The sequence below is a fragment of the Camelus bactrianus genome, chromosome 10 (genome assembly GCF_048773025.1).
Source record: "Camelus bactrianus isolate YW-2024 breed Bactrian camel chromosome 10, ASM4877302v1, whole genome shotgun sequence".
NCBI classification, from domain to species: Eukaryota; Metazoa; Chordata; class Mammalia; order Artiodactyla; family Camelidae; genus Camelus; species Camelus bactrianus.
Genome location: NC_133548.1, coordinates 23,280,461 through 23,301,509, shown reverse-complemented (window position 1 = coordinate 23,301,509; position 21,049 = coordinate 23,280,461). Strand labels below are relative to the sequence as shown.

Genomic DNA, 21,049 nt, shown 5'->3' with positions numbered 1-21,049 from the left:
TTTATTTCGTTTCTCTTCTGTGTTGCTCTATTTTGAGAGAAAAGGACATGGAAATTATTGAGATATATTCTTTTTTCTCTAAGTCTGTTTTTATTTTATTTGTTTTTATTGTAGTATAGTTGATTCACAATGTTGTGTTAGCTTCTGGTGTACAGGATAGTGATTCAGTTCTACATATATAGATAAACAACAGTGTCCTCCTATAGAGCACAGTTCAATAGCTTGTAATGACCTATCCGATGTATTATTACAAGTGATCAGAGGAAGATAGGCGGCCTCCCACCGGATATCACCCTGTTCATGGAGCTGGTCGCCGGGCCTTTTGCTCAAGGACATTCACAGCAGGCATGGCCCTTATTTTTTTAATTTTTTTTTATTTTTGAATTTCTGATGGCCTGTGGTGAGTGGTGCACATTAGGAATGAGCAGTGGTGACCACCGTGGTGAAGTGTTTTGGTCTGGTTTGTTTTTGTTAGAAGAGCTCTGGGGAATCTGAGTGACTGCTCCGAAGTTTCCACCCCAGCCTGCAGCTACCCTTCTGTGCTTTTGCAATGTGATGTCCTTAGGTAACTTGGTTCTCTTTTTTCTTTAATGCGCACGTACGCAACTAGACTGCTTTTTAAAAAGTCAAGCTGCAGAACTCTTTACAGAAACCATTAAACGTAAGTTAAATACACCTATCCCTGTCCTTGGTTACAGAGTGAGGCAGCCAGAGTATGGATGGGAGCTGAGACTCTTTTGCTGAAAAGGAAAAGGAAAATCTTTACAATTGCACTAATGTGGTAGCCACTAGCCACGTTCACACTTAATTAAAATTAGATAAAATCAAAACTTTAATTCTTCAGTGGCATGAGCTACATTTCAAGTGCTTCATTAGTCATAAATGACTAGTGGCTACTCTTATCAGACAACATAGATTAGAGAACATTTCCATTATCACAGAAAATTCTGTTGAGCAGCACTGCTGTAAAACAGAGCCGAGGTGTGCAGACAAGTGTTCAGACCTACGTCTGGGAGAAAATTAAAGGAACGGACCGCTCTGGTAGCTACTGCTCCTGAGCTGTAGGCTGCAGTGAAGGAAGGCTAATTAGCAGATCCATTTGTTCTATTCCCAAGGCTAATTGTTTAAATACAGCCCTGAGAAGCCAGTCGCCTGAGAAAGTGGATTTAGTAAGCTGAATTTTGATTGTGAAATGCAGACAAGACAAACTTATGAAATACAGAAACGTTCTCCTATGCTGAAAACAAGGGAAGTTCTTACAACGCCCACTGGCCAATCATCGAGGGCTTAGATCCTGGGCACCCCCGGCCCACCTGCCCACGTCCCTCACTCAATCCTCAGACTGCACCACGGGTCAGTTTTATTATCCACTTTATAGAGGAAGCAACTGAGGCTTACTTCTGCAGCCCACTCTGGGCCACATCCCTTGCGGGGGAGGAGTCGGGTTTCCAGACCTGCTTCTGAGCCCAGGGCAAGATTTAATGACCCAGCCTTCCCCAAGGACTGAGAGCAAAAGGGAGTTGGAAGTGTGCTACTGGATGGATTTGCTGAGTATTTCTCTCCTTCCTGTGATCGGCAACCCACTCCTGCTGTATACACACTTATAAATTGTAATATCCCCAACTCAGGGGCAGGGCGACTCATAAAACTGGCGGTCGACATGATGTGTGGCAAAAAACTCAGAGATAATTTACAAAAGGAATTACAGATTCTGGCACCTCAGTGTTACATGGACTAGCTGAAAATGGGATGGGGAGCAGGCTTACCAAGGGGTATTAGTATTTAAAAAAGAAAAAAGAAAAACTGTGCCAAAGAAATCTATCGTTCCACCCATAGCTGGTTTTAAGTGTTGCAAAATTCATTTCCATCATTTCACTCAGGTAGCTATGAATCAGATACCCACCGGAGGACAGATGGGAGAGTCTCACAGGTGATGGTAAAACCTTAGCAGCTACTCTCTTCTGTGTGCCCCACCCTGATTAGTAGCAATTCTCAGATATAAGGAAACGTATTAACATTTAATTGCACCCCCTCCCCCTCCAAACTCAGGAGTCTTTGGAGAAACCAGTCTGGCCATTCAGATGAGGAATGAGTCATGCCAGCTTTTGCAATGTAGACATAATGAGTTCTAAGTACTTAGAAATGTCAAACTCACAGCCATTTCCATGGGTCTTGCAGGGTGATGCAGTATGTCGCCCCTGGCAGGAAAGATTTAAAGGATTTGGGCTGCGCATTTTAGCCAGCATTGCATTTTCAAAAACCTGTTGGATTTAGCTTCTCCCTCTCTGCTCTTCCCTTGCAAATGGTATTTTCTCAGCCCACATCTCATTTTTTGAGGCATTTTTTTTTTAATCCTAGAGAATTCATGCAGTGAGTATTCAGCCACCGTGATGCTAGTGGAAGAGGCTGGGTGCTGTGTGTTGTATCTGAAAGGGCTTCCCGCTCCAACAGGCTCCCAGAAACACCATGATGGGGCAGAGGGGCTTAAGTGCTTCTCTGACCGCTGCTTCTGGAAAATTCCTGAGCTAATGAGACATTGCCATCTACTTATTTAATCACTATTACTCCCATTTTAATGGTGGTCAATTGACTTCCACTGGCAATGGAATTATGCCCTGGATGCTCACAGGGCAAGATGCACTGTATCTGTTTATATAATAAGACTTCGTGTTTAGAGCAACGAGGTCTGGGGCAAGGGGAATGAAGAAAAAGGCGAGGCCAGGGAAGAAGAGGAGGGGAGGGGAAACAAGGCAGGTTTGACATTCGTGGACGGAAATGAAGAGCCACTTACTGCCACCTCATGGGAGCCAGTCATTTTCTGTATTTTCTGGAAAATAGGAAGGAAATGGAGGGCCAGAGTGGGTCTCACACCATAAAGGGGTCATTCTCTCTTCTGTGACTTGGGCTTCCCTCTGCTTGTTCAGACCAGCCTGACTGCTGACCACAGATTTTATTTGAAACTAACTTTTTTTCCTTCATGAATCTATTTTTTTTTTTTAGCTTTTTATAGAGCTCTAAAAAAGTCACTTTGTCTCCATCAGCCTTGTTGATCCCTTTGACTGCCCCTCTGCTGTCATGTTTGGCTTTCATTTACCTCAGTTGTCGAAACTGCTAACATCCCTAGGGGTGAACTGAAGCAAGCATTGCACGGCATGCAATGTCACTCAGCGGGATATTGTGAAATCCCTGGTTGCAGCCTTGCAGGTGGATAACCTCTGGCTTTTCTTTTGCAGGTATGGGTTCATAGACGGGCACGTGGTGATCCCCCGGATCCACCCCAATTCCATCTGTGCTGCCAATAACACAGGGGTGTACGTCCTCACGTCCAATACCTCCCAGTACGACACGTATTGCTTCAATGCTTCAGGTTGGTTCCAGGTGGACTGGCTCTGTGTTTTGGGTTGCCTTGACCAGCCAGCCTTCCACAGCATGGCTGACAATCTCCACTTAACTTGGGAATTCCCGTGGCCTCCATCCACATAGCAGAGGCTCACTGAGTGTCTCTCCAGCAGGAAAAAGATTCCTGTCTCCAGGGTGCTTACCTGCTACGTTGGGGGGGGGGGGCCAGCAGTAAACAAATAAATGTTAAGTAACTTACATGAAGTCAGAGAGTGACAAGGGTTATAAAAGAGAAAGCAGAGCAAGGGACCACACGAGGCTAGGGAGGCTTCTTTTCTGAGAAGATAGCGGGTCTGGGTTTAGGGCAGGCTGATCGGAGCGAGAGAGGGAAGCCACAGTACGGTGGACAGCAGTGCAAAGCCAGGCACGTGGGAGCATCGTGGCCTGTTCTGAGAAGAGCAGGGAGGCAGTGGTGGATAAAACCCAGGGAACAGGGGGAAGAGTGCCAGGGCGGAGAGGTAAGCAGGTGCCAGATCACACAGGGCCTTGTACGCTATGGTAGAGAGTTTGGACTGTATTCTCAGTGTGATGGGAAGTCACTGCAGGGTTTGAATAAGGGAGTGACATCAATCTAATGGTAGAATTGGGGTGTAAGCCAAATGGCTTGGCTTAGAGGCATTTATTGTCTGTGGGGGCTGGAGAGAAGGCTGGTAGGCCTCTGACCTTGCTGAGTGTCCTTACCTAACAATTGAAAGCCCAGTAACTAGAGAATAAGATGGCCAAGTTAGATTGTGCATGGTGGGCTGCTGGTCAGGCCCCCTCCTTGGGTGAAGGATTTGCTTCCAGCCACTAGCCTGGAAACTCATGCTTACAAGCCTAACTCAGGCCCCAGCACAGTTTTAAAATTCTATCAATCGTGGGTCTTTAGGGTCTTTTGTGGAGAGTTAAATCCATCAGTGTCAAATTTTTGAATGCCAACGATCAAATGTCTTACTTCTCAAACTGGGCCTTCTGTTCCCCCTTAAGGTTTAAGATTGTATGAAGGGGAAGATGAAGTCTTAAGGTAGACTTGGCGCATCTGGACGTGTAAATTTCTTTAAACATGGGAAGGGGATGTTAAATTAGCTAGAAAATGACTTAAGACATTATCTGCATGAGACACAGATGTTATTATGTGATGACTTAAGACGCGGCGTTTATGAGACACACACAGATATTATATATGGTAGTAGAGTATAAAATTTGACACAACATTGTAAAATGACTATAGCTCAATAAAAAAATGTTACAAAAATCTGCATGAAGTTTTAAGGTTAAATAAACACATCAAAGAAATTACGAGATTACATCTGTAGCTTTTGGCTATACCACCCACCCACTATTGCGTGAGTAGTAGGAATCAGAGTGGGAATTCAGAAAGGAAATCTAGAGTTTAGGAGAAAGAGAGTATCAGGGCTGGTTAGCTGAAATGGAGTGTGTGATGTGCTAGCAAATTATGAACCAGTGGAGAGACACTCAAAACAAGGAGGAGAGAACTGCAGAGTGTTTACTCTCCCCTGCTGTATAAGTAAAGAACACAAATGGAGTTTGAGCAAAAGGAGGAGAGTCCACCTGAGGCTTAACAATACGTGATTGATACCCAGTCTCCATACCCACACCAGAATGTCCATTCTAATGACATGATAATGAGAAAAACCACGTGCAAATAAACAGGAAATAGACACAAAGCATCATGTGGTCTTGCTAGCTTATCTTAATCTCAGAGGACAGAGGAAGCCTTTGGGAAGGCTTTGTGTTTAGGTGAAGGGGTTGGTCACGTGGGAAGGGCTGGCTGGGGACTGTGGACTCTCCAGAGCCTCTGAGCACTGCCTGTTGCTCCCCGCACTGAACCTTCTGGAGTGAATGTGTGCAGTCGGTTACCTTGTTGTGTATGCTCGTTGTCTCACCTGTTTTACAAGTTGGTATCCCTTGCTGGAGACAACCTTCACTCAAAAAGTTAGAAGCTCACACTGTTTTATTGCCTGAAGTTGAAGCCATCTAGACAAGTTACTGCTGAGACTTTTCTCCCTGCCCTCATTTTTGCTCATAAGATTGGGCCCATCTTCAGAAAAGAGAGTGAGCAGTGCTCATTAACTTCTCTCTTCTTGGGGGAGGTTAGTTCCACTGAAAACTTGAGAAGTCCTGGCCGGGGGTGTTGCATACCAGATTAGCTGCAGTAAAGCAGTGAAGTTTGAAGTGATGTTTTCCTTTTCTCTTGTCCAGATTTACTCAGTATGGTTAGAGTGCTTTTATCAAATTTTGATACGTTTTAAAAAGATTGTTTATTGATCAATTTCACGTGCTCAGTACCGTGCTGGGCAGAGTGGAGTGAGAAGGAACCAGAGGCCATATTTCTTGTCTTGGGAGTTCACGTTGTTGAAGGAATGAGAGGAAAAATAAAGGGCCGAGGAAGAACGTTTATCCAAGGAAAAATAAATTCTAAATGTCTTGGTTTAGAGTTGGATGATGGGGGTGTTAAGTGAGCTACAGAGCCTAATAATTTTCTGCTCTCTGCGAAGGATCACATTAGAAAGGTCCTTGACTCCAGCTTAGCCTGAGACCTCCAAGCAGGTGTCAGGACCTTGGGATGGGATCCCCCACAAACCGGCTACGTCTGGTCACTACCAGAGCCAGCTCCGTCTTAGCAGATGGCTCCCAGAAGCTTACAGCTTCAGCAGTATTTTTATAAAACACAGCCTGCGGTTTACAAATGAAAATAAGGCAGACCCTGAAAAGGCTTCATGATTTTTTATTACCCCTTCTCTCAGTGGTCAGGTCCATTACAAGCTTGGTGACTTTTGTATTAACACAGAGAACTGACCTAAATTAGTTCATTGTCAAAGTGTGCTTTCAGTAAAATGCCTCATTCTTTTTGGAAGGAGAAATTTAGGGGAAGATTGTTTATTCATTCGCTCATTTATTCAATGTATTGGATACCCTGAGTGCATTAGGCATCGAGGAAGGTGTCTTTCTACCTCTCACTGAGTGGTTGGCTAGACTGAGTAATTAACATTTCTCTTGGCCATTTTGGTGTGGTGGAGGCTAGGTCTCTGAGATGCAGCCCACCAGGAAGCCCACGTCAGAGTCTTTCTAACAAATCTTTAGCTTCGGGAAAACCTCACCAAGCCTGATTGTCCCAGCAGTGCAGTGCTCATTAAACAGAATGAAAGGCTGTCCAGGGAGGCCCTGCTTTCCGACATGGGAGCATGAATGTATGAATTGCACATTTGGGTCAGCATCCATCTTAGTCTGCTTGCCAGCTTTGATGTTCTTTATAAAAGTTAGGGTGAATTGGAGCGTGAAGGGGCGCCATTTGAACAAATGCTCTAATCATTTGCAAAACTCTCTCAGTGTTTTTGACATCACGCTTCATTCTATTACAACTTCATTCCTGGAAATTCCCAGGGCACTGCTGTTACCAGCAGTTGTATTTGAATTTGGGGGAGGTTATTCCATCCCTGCCATTAAGAAGTCATGTTCCAAAGACCTGTTTCTGGGTCTCTGCAGCATAACAGTACCAGAAACATCTCACAAGTCAGGCTAATTTCGGGTGGTATCCCCGAAACAGAGCAGGTCGATACTCTTCAAGACCTCCCAGGTTGGCTGTTTGCCCTGATCTTCAAGTGAGGGAATCTTTGGGAAAATTTTTTGAAAATTGTAAAAATGTAAAGAAATGTCCCCCATGACCTGTGAATTCCTCCAAAACAGGGACAAGAAACATTCATCTTTTGCTCCTTGTTTGTAATGTAATCTCTCATATGTGTTGAGTAAATGCTTGATATGAATAAAGGAACGGATGGATCTGAAACTTATTTCTTATGGCATTGCCATTCAGGGTTTATCTGAATGTTTCTTGACCTGTTTATAGTTGCAGACCATTTTGGGGGTTAACATCTCAGGTACGTTTACTGGAAGGATGGACTTTTGGGAAATTACATTGGTACTTTTTTTCTTTGTTGTTCATTCAGCGAATATTTGAGTGCCTCTCTGTCCCCATCACACATACATGTTCCAGCTAAGACAGATACAGTTACTACTAATCTTGGGGAGCTTACGTATTTCTGTGGAGATGGGTGGGTAGCAGGGGGAAGGGGATGGGAGATGTGCTGTCACGTAAAATGAACAAGATAATTTCAGGTAAAGGTAAGCCAGAAGAAGAATAAATGAGAACAAGTATGTAATGGTGATGGGTGTTGGGGAGATGCGAGGGGCTCTTTTGGATTGGATGGTGAGGAATGGTCTTTCCAAGGAGGTGACTTTCTCTTTGAAGAATCTCTCTTCTGAAAAATCTTTTAATCAGCCCATGCAAGAATGGCTATTTCTAAAACCTGCTTTTCTCCAGTTGAATATATAAAGCTGCTGATTACTTTTACCGTGAGACAAAAGGATAAGCAGGTAAAGGACATCCCTTGTATCTGTGGGAAAAGATGCTCTTAGGAACTGGAAAGCGATCAAACCCTGTTTTGTTCAAATTGTGTTTTTGTCCAATGTCATGAGTACCCAGCGATTTATGCAGGACCTTTAAAATACTTATGATGACAGACTTCCTTGTGACAGCAATCTGCCTGCCCGCCTCCCTCTATCCATTCACCTATCCATCCATCCATCCATCCATCCATCCATCTGTCCACCCATCCCTTTTTGTTCCTTCCTCTTTGCCAAGAAGCAACTCTAGAAGAAATCAGCCTAACAGATGTTTCCATTTTACATTAAAGCACACACACACACATACACACACACAGTATAATAGCCGTCATACACAAATGAATCCAACCTTTTTATAACTGCAAAGCCAGTTCAAAGCGCTCTGAGTTTGTAGTACTCAACACAAGGTCCAGTTACGGACTAGAGCATTTGGGCATGAATGGAATGATTGGTTAAAGCATCCTACAGGCTTCCTTTAGGACTCAAGGGAGGGCAGGCAGGGTGGAACCTTCAGGTCTGCTTTCAGAGGGCCTTAGACAGTGCTTCTCAAATCACTGCTCGTAACATTTGTGGGTAGTCAGGCAGGCCCAGCGTACAGTCAGAAATTTTTATTCCCAAAGAAGAGGGAAAGTAGAAGAGGACAAAAAACAAAGAAGCCAGAGGTGCCCATGGTGAGATATGCCAAAGCAGTGGTCCCCGGAAATATGCCAAAGTGAACACCTAGACCAAAGGTGGACAACCTCAGAAACTACTTGGTGAGAAGCAGTCTACAGAGTAGGCACTTAAGGATTTTAGTTAAATAAATTATTTAATGCATTAATAAAAAGACAAAAGGTTGGTTTTTGAAAAATACTGCTACCCCTAAATTCTTTGTTGATTATTTTAATCTTCAGATTCTCATGCTGTTCATGTTGATAAGCATTTGATTACATTTGCTGGCCATGTTGTCCCATCATTTCTATATATTATTGGGATTACACATGATTTCCTCATTATAGTTCATACACTTCTTTATTTTAACATGACGTTTATAATAACAAATTTTTAAAAGCTAACTCCTAACATACGCCTCATTAGAGAAGGACCATGTCTGTCTTATTATCATTCCGTCCCAGCCTTCCACAGCCCCTGGTGTGGAATATATACATTGGTTAATGAATGGATTTGTTGGCTTGGGAAGAGGAACAGATAAGCTTCCAAAAGTGTACAAAGTGAAATAAAAGTGGAAAAATGCATCACAAAATTCAGAGAATTTCTTAAGAGACTTAATCAAGTTTCAGAAACTTGTCATAATAGAAATGGACATTAATTATGCTCATATTTTTAGTGTTCTCATGCCTTTTTTTCTTGTCTACCTCTAGCCCCACCTGGAGAAGATTGTACGTCAGTCACAGAGCTGCCCAGTGCCTTTGAAGGACAAGTTACCATCAGTACGTATCTCTTCTAACCTTGAATAAGTTTCCCTGTTCTTGGGCAAAGGATCAGGTGCATTTCCTGTCTTTTATATTTGAACAGAATAGCACTCATTTCCCTACAACTAGGGACACTGACTATGATTTACCATCCCTTCCCCTTTTCCTTCAGTGACTTGAAACTGCTATCTGGTTTACCCCAATTCTTTGTTCCTCAAACTTTGGTCATTTGAAAGCTTGCACTTTTTTTTTTTTTTTTTTTGCATCTCTGTGGACATGGCACTGTCATTTACTTGGTATTTTTCATTCAATTGACCCATTCTTTTCTACTTAAAATACATTTTTAAAAAACTGCAAATGGAAAACCAACATCCTGATCATAAATAGAAGGTAACCTAATTTAAACATAGGAAAAATTCAATAATGTTCTTAAATTCTAGCTGCTAAAGGCTCTGAGTCTGAACTCTAGGCTTTCTCTCAGAGAAGGGGGATTAATAAGTTTTAGGGGTAAGGGGCATTCCACACAGAGTTTCTGTTTGATTTAACTGGATTATTGAGAAATGATAATAAAGTGTACAACCTTCCTGATACGTGTTTCAACATTATTTACACCATGTCAACCTAAAAATCATCTTGATTATCCCCAGAAGTAGGCATTTGGCACTTCAGCAAACAGAATATTTCAGCCAGAACTTTTGAATAGGTCACTCTATTAACCCTGATCTGATTGCCTCTGAGCCTCATTTTTTGAGAAGCATCACAGTGATGAGGAGACTGGATTTCTGCCTCCTAAGAGCCAGACCCCTCGGTGTGCATAGGGACAGCGGTGGTGGCGGCAGGGGGACTAGAATCTTTCTGGACCACAGAAATCCAGCCCCTCCTCCCCACCTCCACTATTACATAAGGGATTGCCCCTGACCCATACTTTGCAAAAGGAAGAGGAGGCTTGCAGTGTGAGATGTTCTGGCTACATCAGGCTGGTTTGAAATACTAGTTTTTTACCATCTGGCTGATCTTAGAGGGATGACTTACTCTTTCCTAGCCTCAGTTTTCTCATCTGGCTAATGGAACAACAAATGAGGTTTGTCATGAAAATTAAGAAAGACAATGTGTCTGATGTCTGCCTGGCCCATGGCAGATGCTCAATAAGTGCCCCATTTTCTCGATCCCTATAGATCTTCATCAAAGTCCAGACCTGTTCAAGTTTGGTCCTGTTTCCTTATCAGATCTTCATCTGCAGAGATTATCAGGGTGATTGAGACTCTGGGACATTTTTAATACATGTTTTATTAACAGTTCCACTTGGGCAACCAAGATAGGTGGACAAAAATAATCTTTAGCCCTACCAGCGCAATGTAGCAGAAAATCATTTCAGCTAAATACACATTTGTGCATTGAGGGACCCACACTTAAAGGCAGCAGACACTTTAAGAGGGGAACAGTGAACGACTTCCTGCTTTTCTTCCTCCTGTCATTCTAGTCATTTCTTTGTTTAAACCAAAGATCTTGATCTTTATGTCCATCTGTGCTTCTTAATTTCAAGTTGAATTTCACAGAAGGTAGCAGAGGGTCTGCCAATATTTAAGCATGCTGATTTCTCAGCCGGCAGTAGGAGTTCACTTAAACTGACAAAACTGGCACCTTAGAAAGAAAATCTAATTCTTTGTGGCTTTGTAAATGTACAAGCATACATCGGAGACACTGTGGGTTTGGTTTCAGACCACCGCAATAAAGTGAATACTGTGATAAAGATTTTGTTTGTTTTCCCAGTGCACATAGAGCTTACTTTTACACTCTGCTGTAGTCCAAGTGTTCAACAGTAGTGTGTTTTAAAAATATACATGCCTTAATTAAAAATACTTTATTGCTAAAAAATGCTAACCATCATCTGACAGCACAAGAGTTGCCACAAATCTTCAATTCATGAAAAACACAGTATCTGCAAAGCCCAATAAAACGAAGCACAGATAAACCAGTAACGCCTGGTTGATCCCTGCAAAGACTGCTGGCCTCTTTGTCTCCTAGTTTAAATCCTTTTTCAAATAGGTGGAATTAATAGCAACAAATATCACATGGACTTAAGAAGGGAGGGTGGGAACCAGGAGGAAGAATGATCACTTATTGAGCACTAACTGTATTTTGGATACAATGTTAAGCACTTTCCATACAACGTCTCCTGTAGTGCTCACGACAGAAGGTGGTGTTATCCCATTTTACACGTGATGAAACTGAAGCTCGGTTACCTGCCTTGCCTAGAGCCACACAAAGCTGGGATTCAAACATGGGGACTCCCAAGCACACCTGCTTCCCTCTCCCCGTTTCCAGGGTGTGAGGGTGAGTAGGGGAGGGTTCATTTCCTTAGTGCATCGGCCACTCTGTGTTGTTTTGCTCAATAAAAAAGGAAAGTGACTTTGAAGTCACTGTCTCATATGGTAACCACAGTCTTTCCTATAGTCAGGACACGTCAGCAGGCAGGTTCTGAAAGTGCCTTCTCTGTCTCCCAGCCATCGTTAACCGTGACGGCACCCGCTACAGCCAGAAAGGGGAATACAGAAGGAACCCCGAGGACATCAACCCCAGCAACACGCTCGACGATGACGTGAGCAGTGGCTCCAGCGAAAGAAGCACTTCCGGGGGTTACAGTATCTTCCACACTCACCTTCCAACTGCACATCCGACCCAAGACCAAGGCAGTCCCCCGGTCTCTAGCAACCCGGAGAACACCGCTGCTACCAGTAAGGAGAATGAATCACTGTGCTTTCCAATAGCAATGAGTTTGCAAAAAACATCTCTGATCTTCCCCGAGTGCTAGGCACTCGTGTGTTGATTGTGATAGAAGGTGGTGACCTCATTTGGGGAGGGGGGCGGGCTACTGTGGGTGTCAGTGCGCTGTATGCGTTGACTCCTACTGCCTACAATTTTTTTTTCATCTACGAGAAATACCTTATTGGAAGTTTTTTAGAAGAACATCCTTTGTTGATGAGATGTGACGGTTCAAGCCTGGTGTGGAAGCTATTAGCATTTTCGCGTGTTTCCTTCTTGTTTTTACCCACCTATGGATAAGATTGTTTTTGTAAATTGGGATGGTAGTGTACGCATACCATCCATCTGCTACCTTCTTCAGCTTCATTTTATATTTTGATGTTCTAACCTGATTTATATTCATGTTCTTAATTGTGTCCTTAACTATTATTAGTCATAGTCACCATCCATGATTGACTAAACAATTCTTTTGTTTTTGGTCTGAGAAAGTGTATCTGAAGGAGTTACCTGATCAAATTAAACCTTTTTAAGAGTTTTATATCCCAGCCGATAGGGGAAGGCTCTTAATACTTGCTTGGTTACGTGGCTAATTCATGACTTTGGGGCTGCTGGAGCAGAGATATGTAAACATTGCACTGGATTTCTTGGGGTTTGGCCCCTGGTGCTTCACTTTCATTGGAAAGTGTTGACATCTTCCTCTTGTCTCCGTTTTTGCTTCCTTCTTTGCTTTTTCCCTATGGTTTGTTTTAGAACAGGTTTCCAGATTGGCTGCGTTCCTCCTGTGGAGGATTATTCGAACTCAAACAGGACATCTGCCTCCTGGGCAATTTTCCTAGTATGGTGTGGATTTTCTCTTTTCCTGGCTACAACTCTTGAGGGGTGGAACGAACTCTGAGCTCCAAAGAGTGTGGCAGAAATGTCCTGGTTTTGCAAATGCTCAAGACGGGGCCCTTTTCTCTTCCTCATCGCCCAGAAGCCAGGGCAGTCTCCAGAACACTGTGATGTAATGTAAGGTTACTTTCTCAGTGGTGTTCTAAATTTCTGTTAGCATCTTACTGAGGGGGTGGTACAGATAGGATTGGGTTCTGGTCATCCCCGGCAGATTCTGTGAAACATTTCAAAAGCAGATGTTTTCAAATTGCCCATGATTTCCCAGACTATTGGCTCTCTGGAGAGGGTGTCACTGTGTTGTCTATAATCGCACAGACGATCCTTCTTGAGAGAAGCCTTCCCTGCCGCTTCCTGAGTTCCCCGCCTTTGTAAAGTAGCCACGTTGAAGGTGGTTATCACCAGGGCATGCAGTTTTGTCAGATGTTGGCCAACACAACTGTTAGTGCTCTCAGCGGGAAGCAGATCGGGTCTATCCTCAAGTCCCATTTCCCACCAAAGAAGAAAATCGGGCCAAAATATATCTCATGGGAGCCAGAAGAAATTAGCAGTCAAGCTGCTAATAGCCTGTGTAGAAGAGTATTTCACATGTGCTTTAGAAAAGGCAATGAGGACATTTTATAAACATTCCTAGCACATCTTTTAAGGACTGCACCTTTCCTGCCTAAATTAGTCAGCAAACATATTTTGGAGACCTACTATGTACCAAGCTATTCTCGTGCTTGGGATCCAACGGTAAACACTATTAGGAAGTAATATTGATGAGAAGGAAGGCCTAGCAAGCTCTAGCCATTCATTCTGCTAGTATTTGAGGTCTCCTTTGTGCCAGGCATTGCTGTAGTTACTGGGGACTCAGAGCTGGACGTGTCTTCATGGAGCCTGTGTACCATTCAGAAATCAAGGGAATGATTTAGTTAAGTGTGTTTTCTTAACTAAAGCAGTTCAGGATTTGAGTTGAGAAAAGAATTATGCTTTCCTCTTTCCAGAGCACTTAGCTAAGTTTCTTTTAGTGGTTTAGAAAGAGACTCATGATGTCCAGCAGAGTGAGAACAGGGCCAACCTGAGAGTCAGGGATGTGCTGTAGGGGCCAGGAAGGCTAGTGGTGGCTCCAAATAAGTCAACTCATGCAAAGAAAACTGTCAAAGAAAACGATCGGGTAGAAACTTGACTGCAGCATACGGTGTACTCAAAACAGTTAGTGCTAGTAAGTTCCTGAATAGACCGTATTTACCAAATCCAGTAAGGAGAGTCCTCAAGCCTCGTGACTGTTGGACTGAGAGGTGGGACTCAGTGAGAGGGAGTGATTGCAAATCCTTCTTGATGCAGGCAGGGGGGCAGAGGTCAAGGAGGGCTGGCTCAGTACAGAGAAGTGCATCTTGGGCTTGTGCAGCTCATTCCATCCTTAAGTGTCCTTAGTGGGTGGCAGTAGGGAGAGCCAGTAAGAACCACCATCTGGGTAGGTTTTGACTTCCAGCAGGCTTTTTATTATAAATGTTTTTGGAAAAGTCTTCCTAGAGTTCTGTCGTCAGCCTCTTCTCTGTTGTTGATCTGGAATCCTTTGGAATCCAGTAACTTAAACGAATTCAAGAAGCAGACTCCTATTTGGAAAGCTCTATTTCCTTGTCTTCTGGGTTATATATTTTTTAAATATATATTTAAAATATATATTGTATACATTTATTATAATAATTATGTAATATATATTTTATATAATATATTTGTGTATATATGTGTGTGTATATATATATTTTTTGGTCTGGCATGGTCCACTTGGGTGGAGAAAATTGAAAACTGTGCTGCTTAGGCAGTAGCTTTAATTTTTTTTTCTTTTTCCCCAAATCTCATACAAATCTCATACAACTCACTCTTGTATGTTTCCTTCCTGTTGGTCTCTACCTGATGTACTATAGGGTGAGGAAGGCCACAGTTCTGCATCTTTCATAACGTTTCTGAGGGAAGAATGAGCTCTCTGCAGATTTTCCAGGGGGTTGCCCAGGTTTAACTGGGGGCGTGATTGGTGAAATTGGCTCCTGTCTGTCTAGTTCATCCTTTGTAAATGTGTCCTTTGTAGCACAGAACGTATTGTGTGGGCAGTTAACACTGGATGTGTTTAGAATCAAAGCTTTTAACCTGGAGTTCATGGACTTCCAGTTGACTCGACTGGCCATGAGGCATTCAAAGGTCACCTGAAATAATATGCAAAACTTTGAAACTGCATATGTGTAGGATCTGTTTTTTGAGGAGAGAAGCCATAACTTAGATCAGATTTTCAAAGCGGCGTATGATTTTAAATGGCTTTTAAAAATCTCAACTGGTTTAGATGTTTATCCTGATGATCTTTGCCATTCTGCTGCTACAGGGAAACATTCTGGACTCAAGTCCAACTTGAGAGTCAAGTGGGAGATTTCAGATTGCAAAATAGCACTGGTTATCTTTTCTCTAATTTGAATAGAGTCCAGAATTTTTCAAGCTTGGGCAGTTTTGTTTCCTTTCTGGAAACACACTCTGAATTAGAATTAAAAGTGACGGGAAGTGATGGATGAATACTTGAGGAAGCGTTATCTGATTTCAACACTTTGAACACACACCCTTTGCAAAGTTCCCGCTCGAGAATGAAGCTTAACTTGAGATTAACGAGTGTGGGTGGAACTTTGAAATGCTAGTTGTCATCACAGGCTACCTAAGTAAAATGCTAGACAGACCCAAAAGATACAAGCAAGCACTTCTAAAGATACTCCGAAAATAAATGAATGAAAAGCAACTTTATGAGATGCTAATTTCAGCTCATGCCTGGGTCACCCTATCAAGTAGATAGAAAATCTCTTTTCCATAATTGGTTCTTAAGTTGCTATTTGATTTTGCTCTGAGCCTGTATCCAAGAGGCTCAGTTGGAAGAATGAGTAGTACTGAACTGATACCCATACAGAATTTGCATTTCTGATGTTGTCCTAAGATTCTAAGAGGCTTTCGGAGACTGCAGAGATAAAACCAGGCCTCCATCTTTCTTGTCCGATCTTCATTCTATGATATATATGTACATTATACATAGATGGAGCTGAGATAAAGGTTTTATAGAAAGACCTCACTAAATGATATTTTTATAATTGATCCAGTTACTTCAACTGTGCACTCAAACAGTCATGCAGCCGCTCAGGAGCAAAATAATTGGATATGGTCCTGGTATGGTAACTCACGGCCTAAGACTCAGGATCAGACAACAGCAACGACAGGTAAACTGTTACATCTTTTGCTCATCGTGTTGCCCTGAATGCCAAGGCCTTCAGTGTTAAGGAAGAGGACATCCGTTCTCATGCCGAAGCTTCCTGCTGATGCTCTGTCATCATCCTTAGTGAGAACAGGGTGTGGGACCATCCAATTTATGAGAGGCCCACGGGTCTGAGGATATAACTGGATTCTCCTAAATTCCTCCTTGTTTTCCATTTGGCAACATGCACATAGAATCAGAATTACTTTTCCCTCAGAGGCTTCAGTTAGGAGATTTGTTCAGAACACGTCTTCTTGAAAGAAGTCTATTAGAAAATGCCTACTCCTATTTTCTGCTGATCTAATTAGCACAGCCAATCATAATGCCAGAGGGAAATACTGATTTACGGATGGAAAGTGTCAGCCCTGGATTCTTGTTTGGATGTCTAAAACCTCAACTGTGAAATACAGGAATTGACTTGTTGCTTTATGTCAGCATCTGAGCCTCTAACAAGCTCCCTAGATGCCTGACTATTAATTCTAAATCATTATAAAGTGTTTTGACTTGAGAGCTTTTGATGGGAAAAGATTCAAAGTCTATAGCCATTGGAGATTATAAGCATATGTTCATTTGTTAACTTTCATTGATGGAGGATAGGGCTATATTTTAGAATAATTAGGCATTCTTTTTTCAGAAGAAGAGTTATAAAAATAGTCCTTTACAGAGAGGAGGGTATAGCTTAAGTGGTAGAGTGCATGCTTAGTATGCAGGAGATCCTGGGTTTAATCCTCAGTACCGCCTCTAAAAATAAACAAACCTACTTACCTCCCACCACCACCAAAATAAAATAATTAAGTAATACAATAATAAATAAATAAAATATATTTTTAAATGATCCTCTACATTTGCTTAGCTTATAAGACATTGAATAAACTGTATTTTTTATTTGGACAAATACTCCTGTAAGGAAAATAGTGCTGATGTGATGTTATGATTACATATCATAGTGATTAAGATGATGCTGAAAAGAGGGAGAGAGATTGCCTGCAGAATAAAGAAATGCTATTTTAAAATGTTTACAATGCATATCTTCATAGGACAAACACTGTGAAGGAGAAAGTCTTCTTGTCAGTACTTCATCTTGGGCTATTTCTGGGCTTTCTTGATAGCTGGAAAAAGAAATCTAACTTACTTTACTTTTGTATTTGGGTGTAATAATGGCTCCAGCTTCTCTCCTTGAACTTTTTCTCAGTTTGTTATCTACTATTCTCTACTCTTCCTCTGATGGACATCCTGGTTGCAGAAATGGCAGTGTTTGGAAGCTTTCCAACCAAGACTCTTGCTTCTTGTCTTGTTCATGAGATCATGGGCTCAATTCTTCTCTGTCTTGCCTGATTGATTATTCTGTTTTCAAAGACTGGGACTCAGAATATTCTGTTCTGCTTTGCAAAATCTAGTGCTGATGTAAAAGTGACCATGGGCAAGGCTGCTAGAGGATTTGGATGCTAAATGGAGAAAAGTGGAACAGCATCTTTTTCAGTCTTCCATTTCCCGTGTCCTTCTTCCACGTGTTTCGGGTTGCTGGGGCTTTGTGTCTGGGACTGCTGGCAGAAATATCATACCCTAAATTATTGGAGATGATATTGGTTGGCCAAGATGGAGTATGTAGAAGACAAAAGGCTAGGACTCTGAAGAGCTGGGTTTTGGAATCATGGATGCTCAGATTTGGAGAGGATCTTAAATGGTCTAGTTCAATCAGCATTTCTGATCTTTTGTTAATGTCTTACACATAATGTTTTCCTGCTAAGTGATCTTTCCGATGGTAGGGAATGTAATACTTTATGCAAAAGCTCACTATTGGATGGTTCAGATGATTGATTACCTTTTTAAATCCAACATCTGGAAGAATATTCATCCCCTTGAAATTCTCACCAGCAGTCCCTGTTTGGCATAGATAAAAATGTAATCCCTGATTTACGTCAGAGCCTTTCAAAATTCAAAGACAGTTCTCATGTTTTCCTCAAGACCTGTCTTGTTTAACCTTTTTAACAAGTCAAAGTCTGTCCATATGAGGAGCACGAACCAGATATTTAAGGTCTTTCCATCTCTGACATTCTGTGAATCCCAGCTTGGGCCTCTGAAAGAAATGGAACATCTGTGCTTCTTCCTTTTCTTTCGCCGTCGATATCAAGTAGAGATGACACTTGAGCAGTAAAAGAGTGAAAGCATATACAGTGCTGTTTCTTAGGAACTGATAATTAACCTTTCCACACTCAATTCAATTATGATCACAACAGCTCTGATGATCACTAGTGGTACAACTTCCAAAACAGCAACCGAGAGGCAAGAAGCCCAGGACTGGTTTTCATGGTGGTTTCAGCCATCAGATTCCAAGAGTCATCTTGACACAACAACAGTAACGGCTGGTAATGAGTTATTATTATCATCTCATTTCGTATGTTTTCTTGACAGTCTTCAGTAATTCTTGTTGACCTCGGGGATGTTGTCAAAGTCTAAAGTCCATTCTGGTTTCATAAATGTTTTTGATGACTTTAGAAGGATCATGCGCATTATGATTTATGTTTGATTTTGTAACACTCATAAGCACATTTCTTCTATGTGTCTCGGGAGGAGGCTAATAAGGGGGCTGCTAAAAAGGCGCTAGGTCTTTCTCAAAGACAGAACAAAATTTCGATTCTGAAAGATATTCTAAAACGATTGAAGTCATGAAACGTTCTTGACTTTTTATGAGAAAATAAAGTAGCATAGCTAGAGCTAACAAAACACAGAAAACCTCCAACAGTGAGACTGTTCTTGGGATAGATACTCATAGTATGAAAATGCAAGTGGTCATTCCAAAAGATAGCATGAATCTCATTCGAAATGTAGAAAACCCCTTTTTCTTAAAGGTAAAGGGAGATTGACCACTGAGTAACCACTGAGAAGAGGTGGAGGCTTTCCACTTCCTTGCCTATGACTGACTGCATCCAAAAGGGGAAAAGTGAACATTTCCCCCAATACTGGCTACAGTCCACTTTAGTCAACCCTTTTGGTTAACTAATAAATGCCAGGCATGGTTTTTTGTTTTTTTGTTTTTTAACATTTTTTATTGATTTATAATCATTTTACAATGTTGTGTCAAATTCCAGTGTTCAGCACAATTTTTCAGTCATTCATGGACATATACACACTCATTGTCACATTTTTTTCTCTGTGAGTTATCATAACATTTTGTGTATATTTCCCTGTGCTATACAGTGTAGTCTTGTTTATGTATTCTACAATTTTGAAATCCCAGTCTATCCCTTCCCACCCTCCACCTCCCTGGTAACCACAACCAGGCATGGTTTTTCTGTTGATTGACTAACTTTTTTTTTCACGCTATATGCGGAAGTGTTACAGGAAACTGCAGTGTAGCTTTCGTTTGCATTCAGAGCTACAGAGACTGGGTGCTGGAGAAGACCAAAAAGTGAATTGGCCCATTGTGAATACAACTAACGGGTTTTAGAAATGATTGGCATGGGTTTAGATTCCAAGATTTTTCTAAAGGTGGCTTGACAAAACCAATAGGCATGTGTGAAATCTTTTCGTTCTATTCTTGACATTCTAGCTTTAATGGCATAGGCTTCACAAGTTAATAATAAATGCATCTGAAAGCATGGGGGAGTGTTTATTGGCTTTTTTTTTTCTTTTACCTCTTTGGTGGGGTTTTGTCCACATTTATTCTTTTAACTTCCTTAATGAGAGTGTTCAATTGGAAAGATCCTCGCTAATTGTTTTAGGATCTCTATATTAGCTTCAGAGACCAGACTATGAGCATTTGGGTTGTACAAGTCAAATGTCTCACTTTTTTTCTTATAATCTTGGGAATTCCGTTATACATTCTGAGCCTGATTTTCTTCCTTTGTCAAATGGGTTGCTTGGCATCCAGCTCAGCCACTAACGCAAGTCACCACAACAGGTACGGATTCAAATATCATCTCAGCAGGCTGGGAGCCAACTGAAGAAAATGAAGATGAAAGAGACAAACAGCCCAGTTATTCTGGATCAGGCATTGATGATGATGAAGATTTTCTCTCCAGCACCAGTAAGAATAATCCATTCCAGTAGAACCATTCCTGCCAGATGTATCGATTAATCCGATTGATGCCCAGTAGTGATTTCCAATCTTGGGAAACAGTTAATATGAAAAATGAACATAAGCCTATACATTAGTTATACCTTGATGAGACTGTAGAGGAAGAAACTGCTCTTTGTTTGTGTTTTTTTTTTTTAATGGAAGCCAAAACGTATTTGGAGGAGAAGTGGGAAAAATGTCTTTTATGCAATTCCTAATACCTCATGTTCTTCCTGTTTGGTTTAAGTGTTAAAGCTGAGCTACAACAAAACAGGGCCAATTCTTAAAGACAAATAGTGAAACCACTGCCTAATGGTACCCAAATTGGTGGCAATTATAAAACTTTTTGAGAGCAGGGACTGAAATTGAGCTGAAATATCCCCTTAAAAATTCAAAGATTCATCTAATATTCTACCAGATGACTGAGTTTCCTGTTCATGCCTGTAATGATCTAAGATATTACTGAACAGAGATGAGAATCTTGAGCCTGATTTTATTACAGCTCTCCTTTTTTTTTTTTTTTTTTCAGAGAAGGTGTACCTTTGGGGTGCTATGTGAGCTCTCTCAGGTCATTGAAATTCTGTCCATTCTATTGAAACTTGAGAGTTTCATTCCCAAGAGGTCAGCACCCCAGGAGGGAGGGCTCCAAAGGAAGAGCTTAAGCCCAAGTGCATCTGAATGGAGGACATCGATAACAATAAATACTGGAGATGAACTAAATGCTTTATATCTAAGCTTTTAGGGAGTATATCCTTCAGCTGGACATCTCCGCAGAGCTTAGTCTAGGGAACAAGGAAACTATCTTTAGTAACTTCAGAAAGAAAACCAAATAACCCCAAACACTGGAGATTTATACTGTCT

General features: G+C 41.7%; 1 protein-coding gene across 15 annotated transcripts in view; it reads left to right on the top strand.

The window, feature by feature from the left end:
- CD44 (CD44 molecule (IN blood group)) overlaps window positions 1–21,049 on the top strand; it is an 82,866-nt gene that overhangs the window by 34,760 nt on the left and 27,057 nt on the right. For 7 of the 15 annotated variants that reach the window (XM_010964682.3, XM_010964683.3, XM_045523950.2 and 4 more), the window contains exons 3-5: window positions 3,234–3,367; window positions 9,165–9,233; window positions 11,720–11,950. In XM_010964682.3, coding sequence (XP_010962984.1) covers window positions 3,234–3,367; window positions 9,165–9,233; window positions 11,720–11,950 — 434 coding nt within the window. Of the gene's footprint in view, window positions 1–3,233; window positions 3,368–9,164; window positions 9,234–11,719; window positions 11,951–15,979; window positions 16,097–18,368; window positions 18,498–20,002; window positions 20,159–21,049 lie in introns of all 15 variants that reach the window. The other 8 variants (XM_045523945.2, XM_045523944.2, XM_074372174.1 and 5 more) reach the window with 5 other exon arrangements.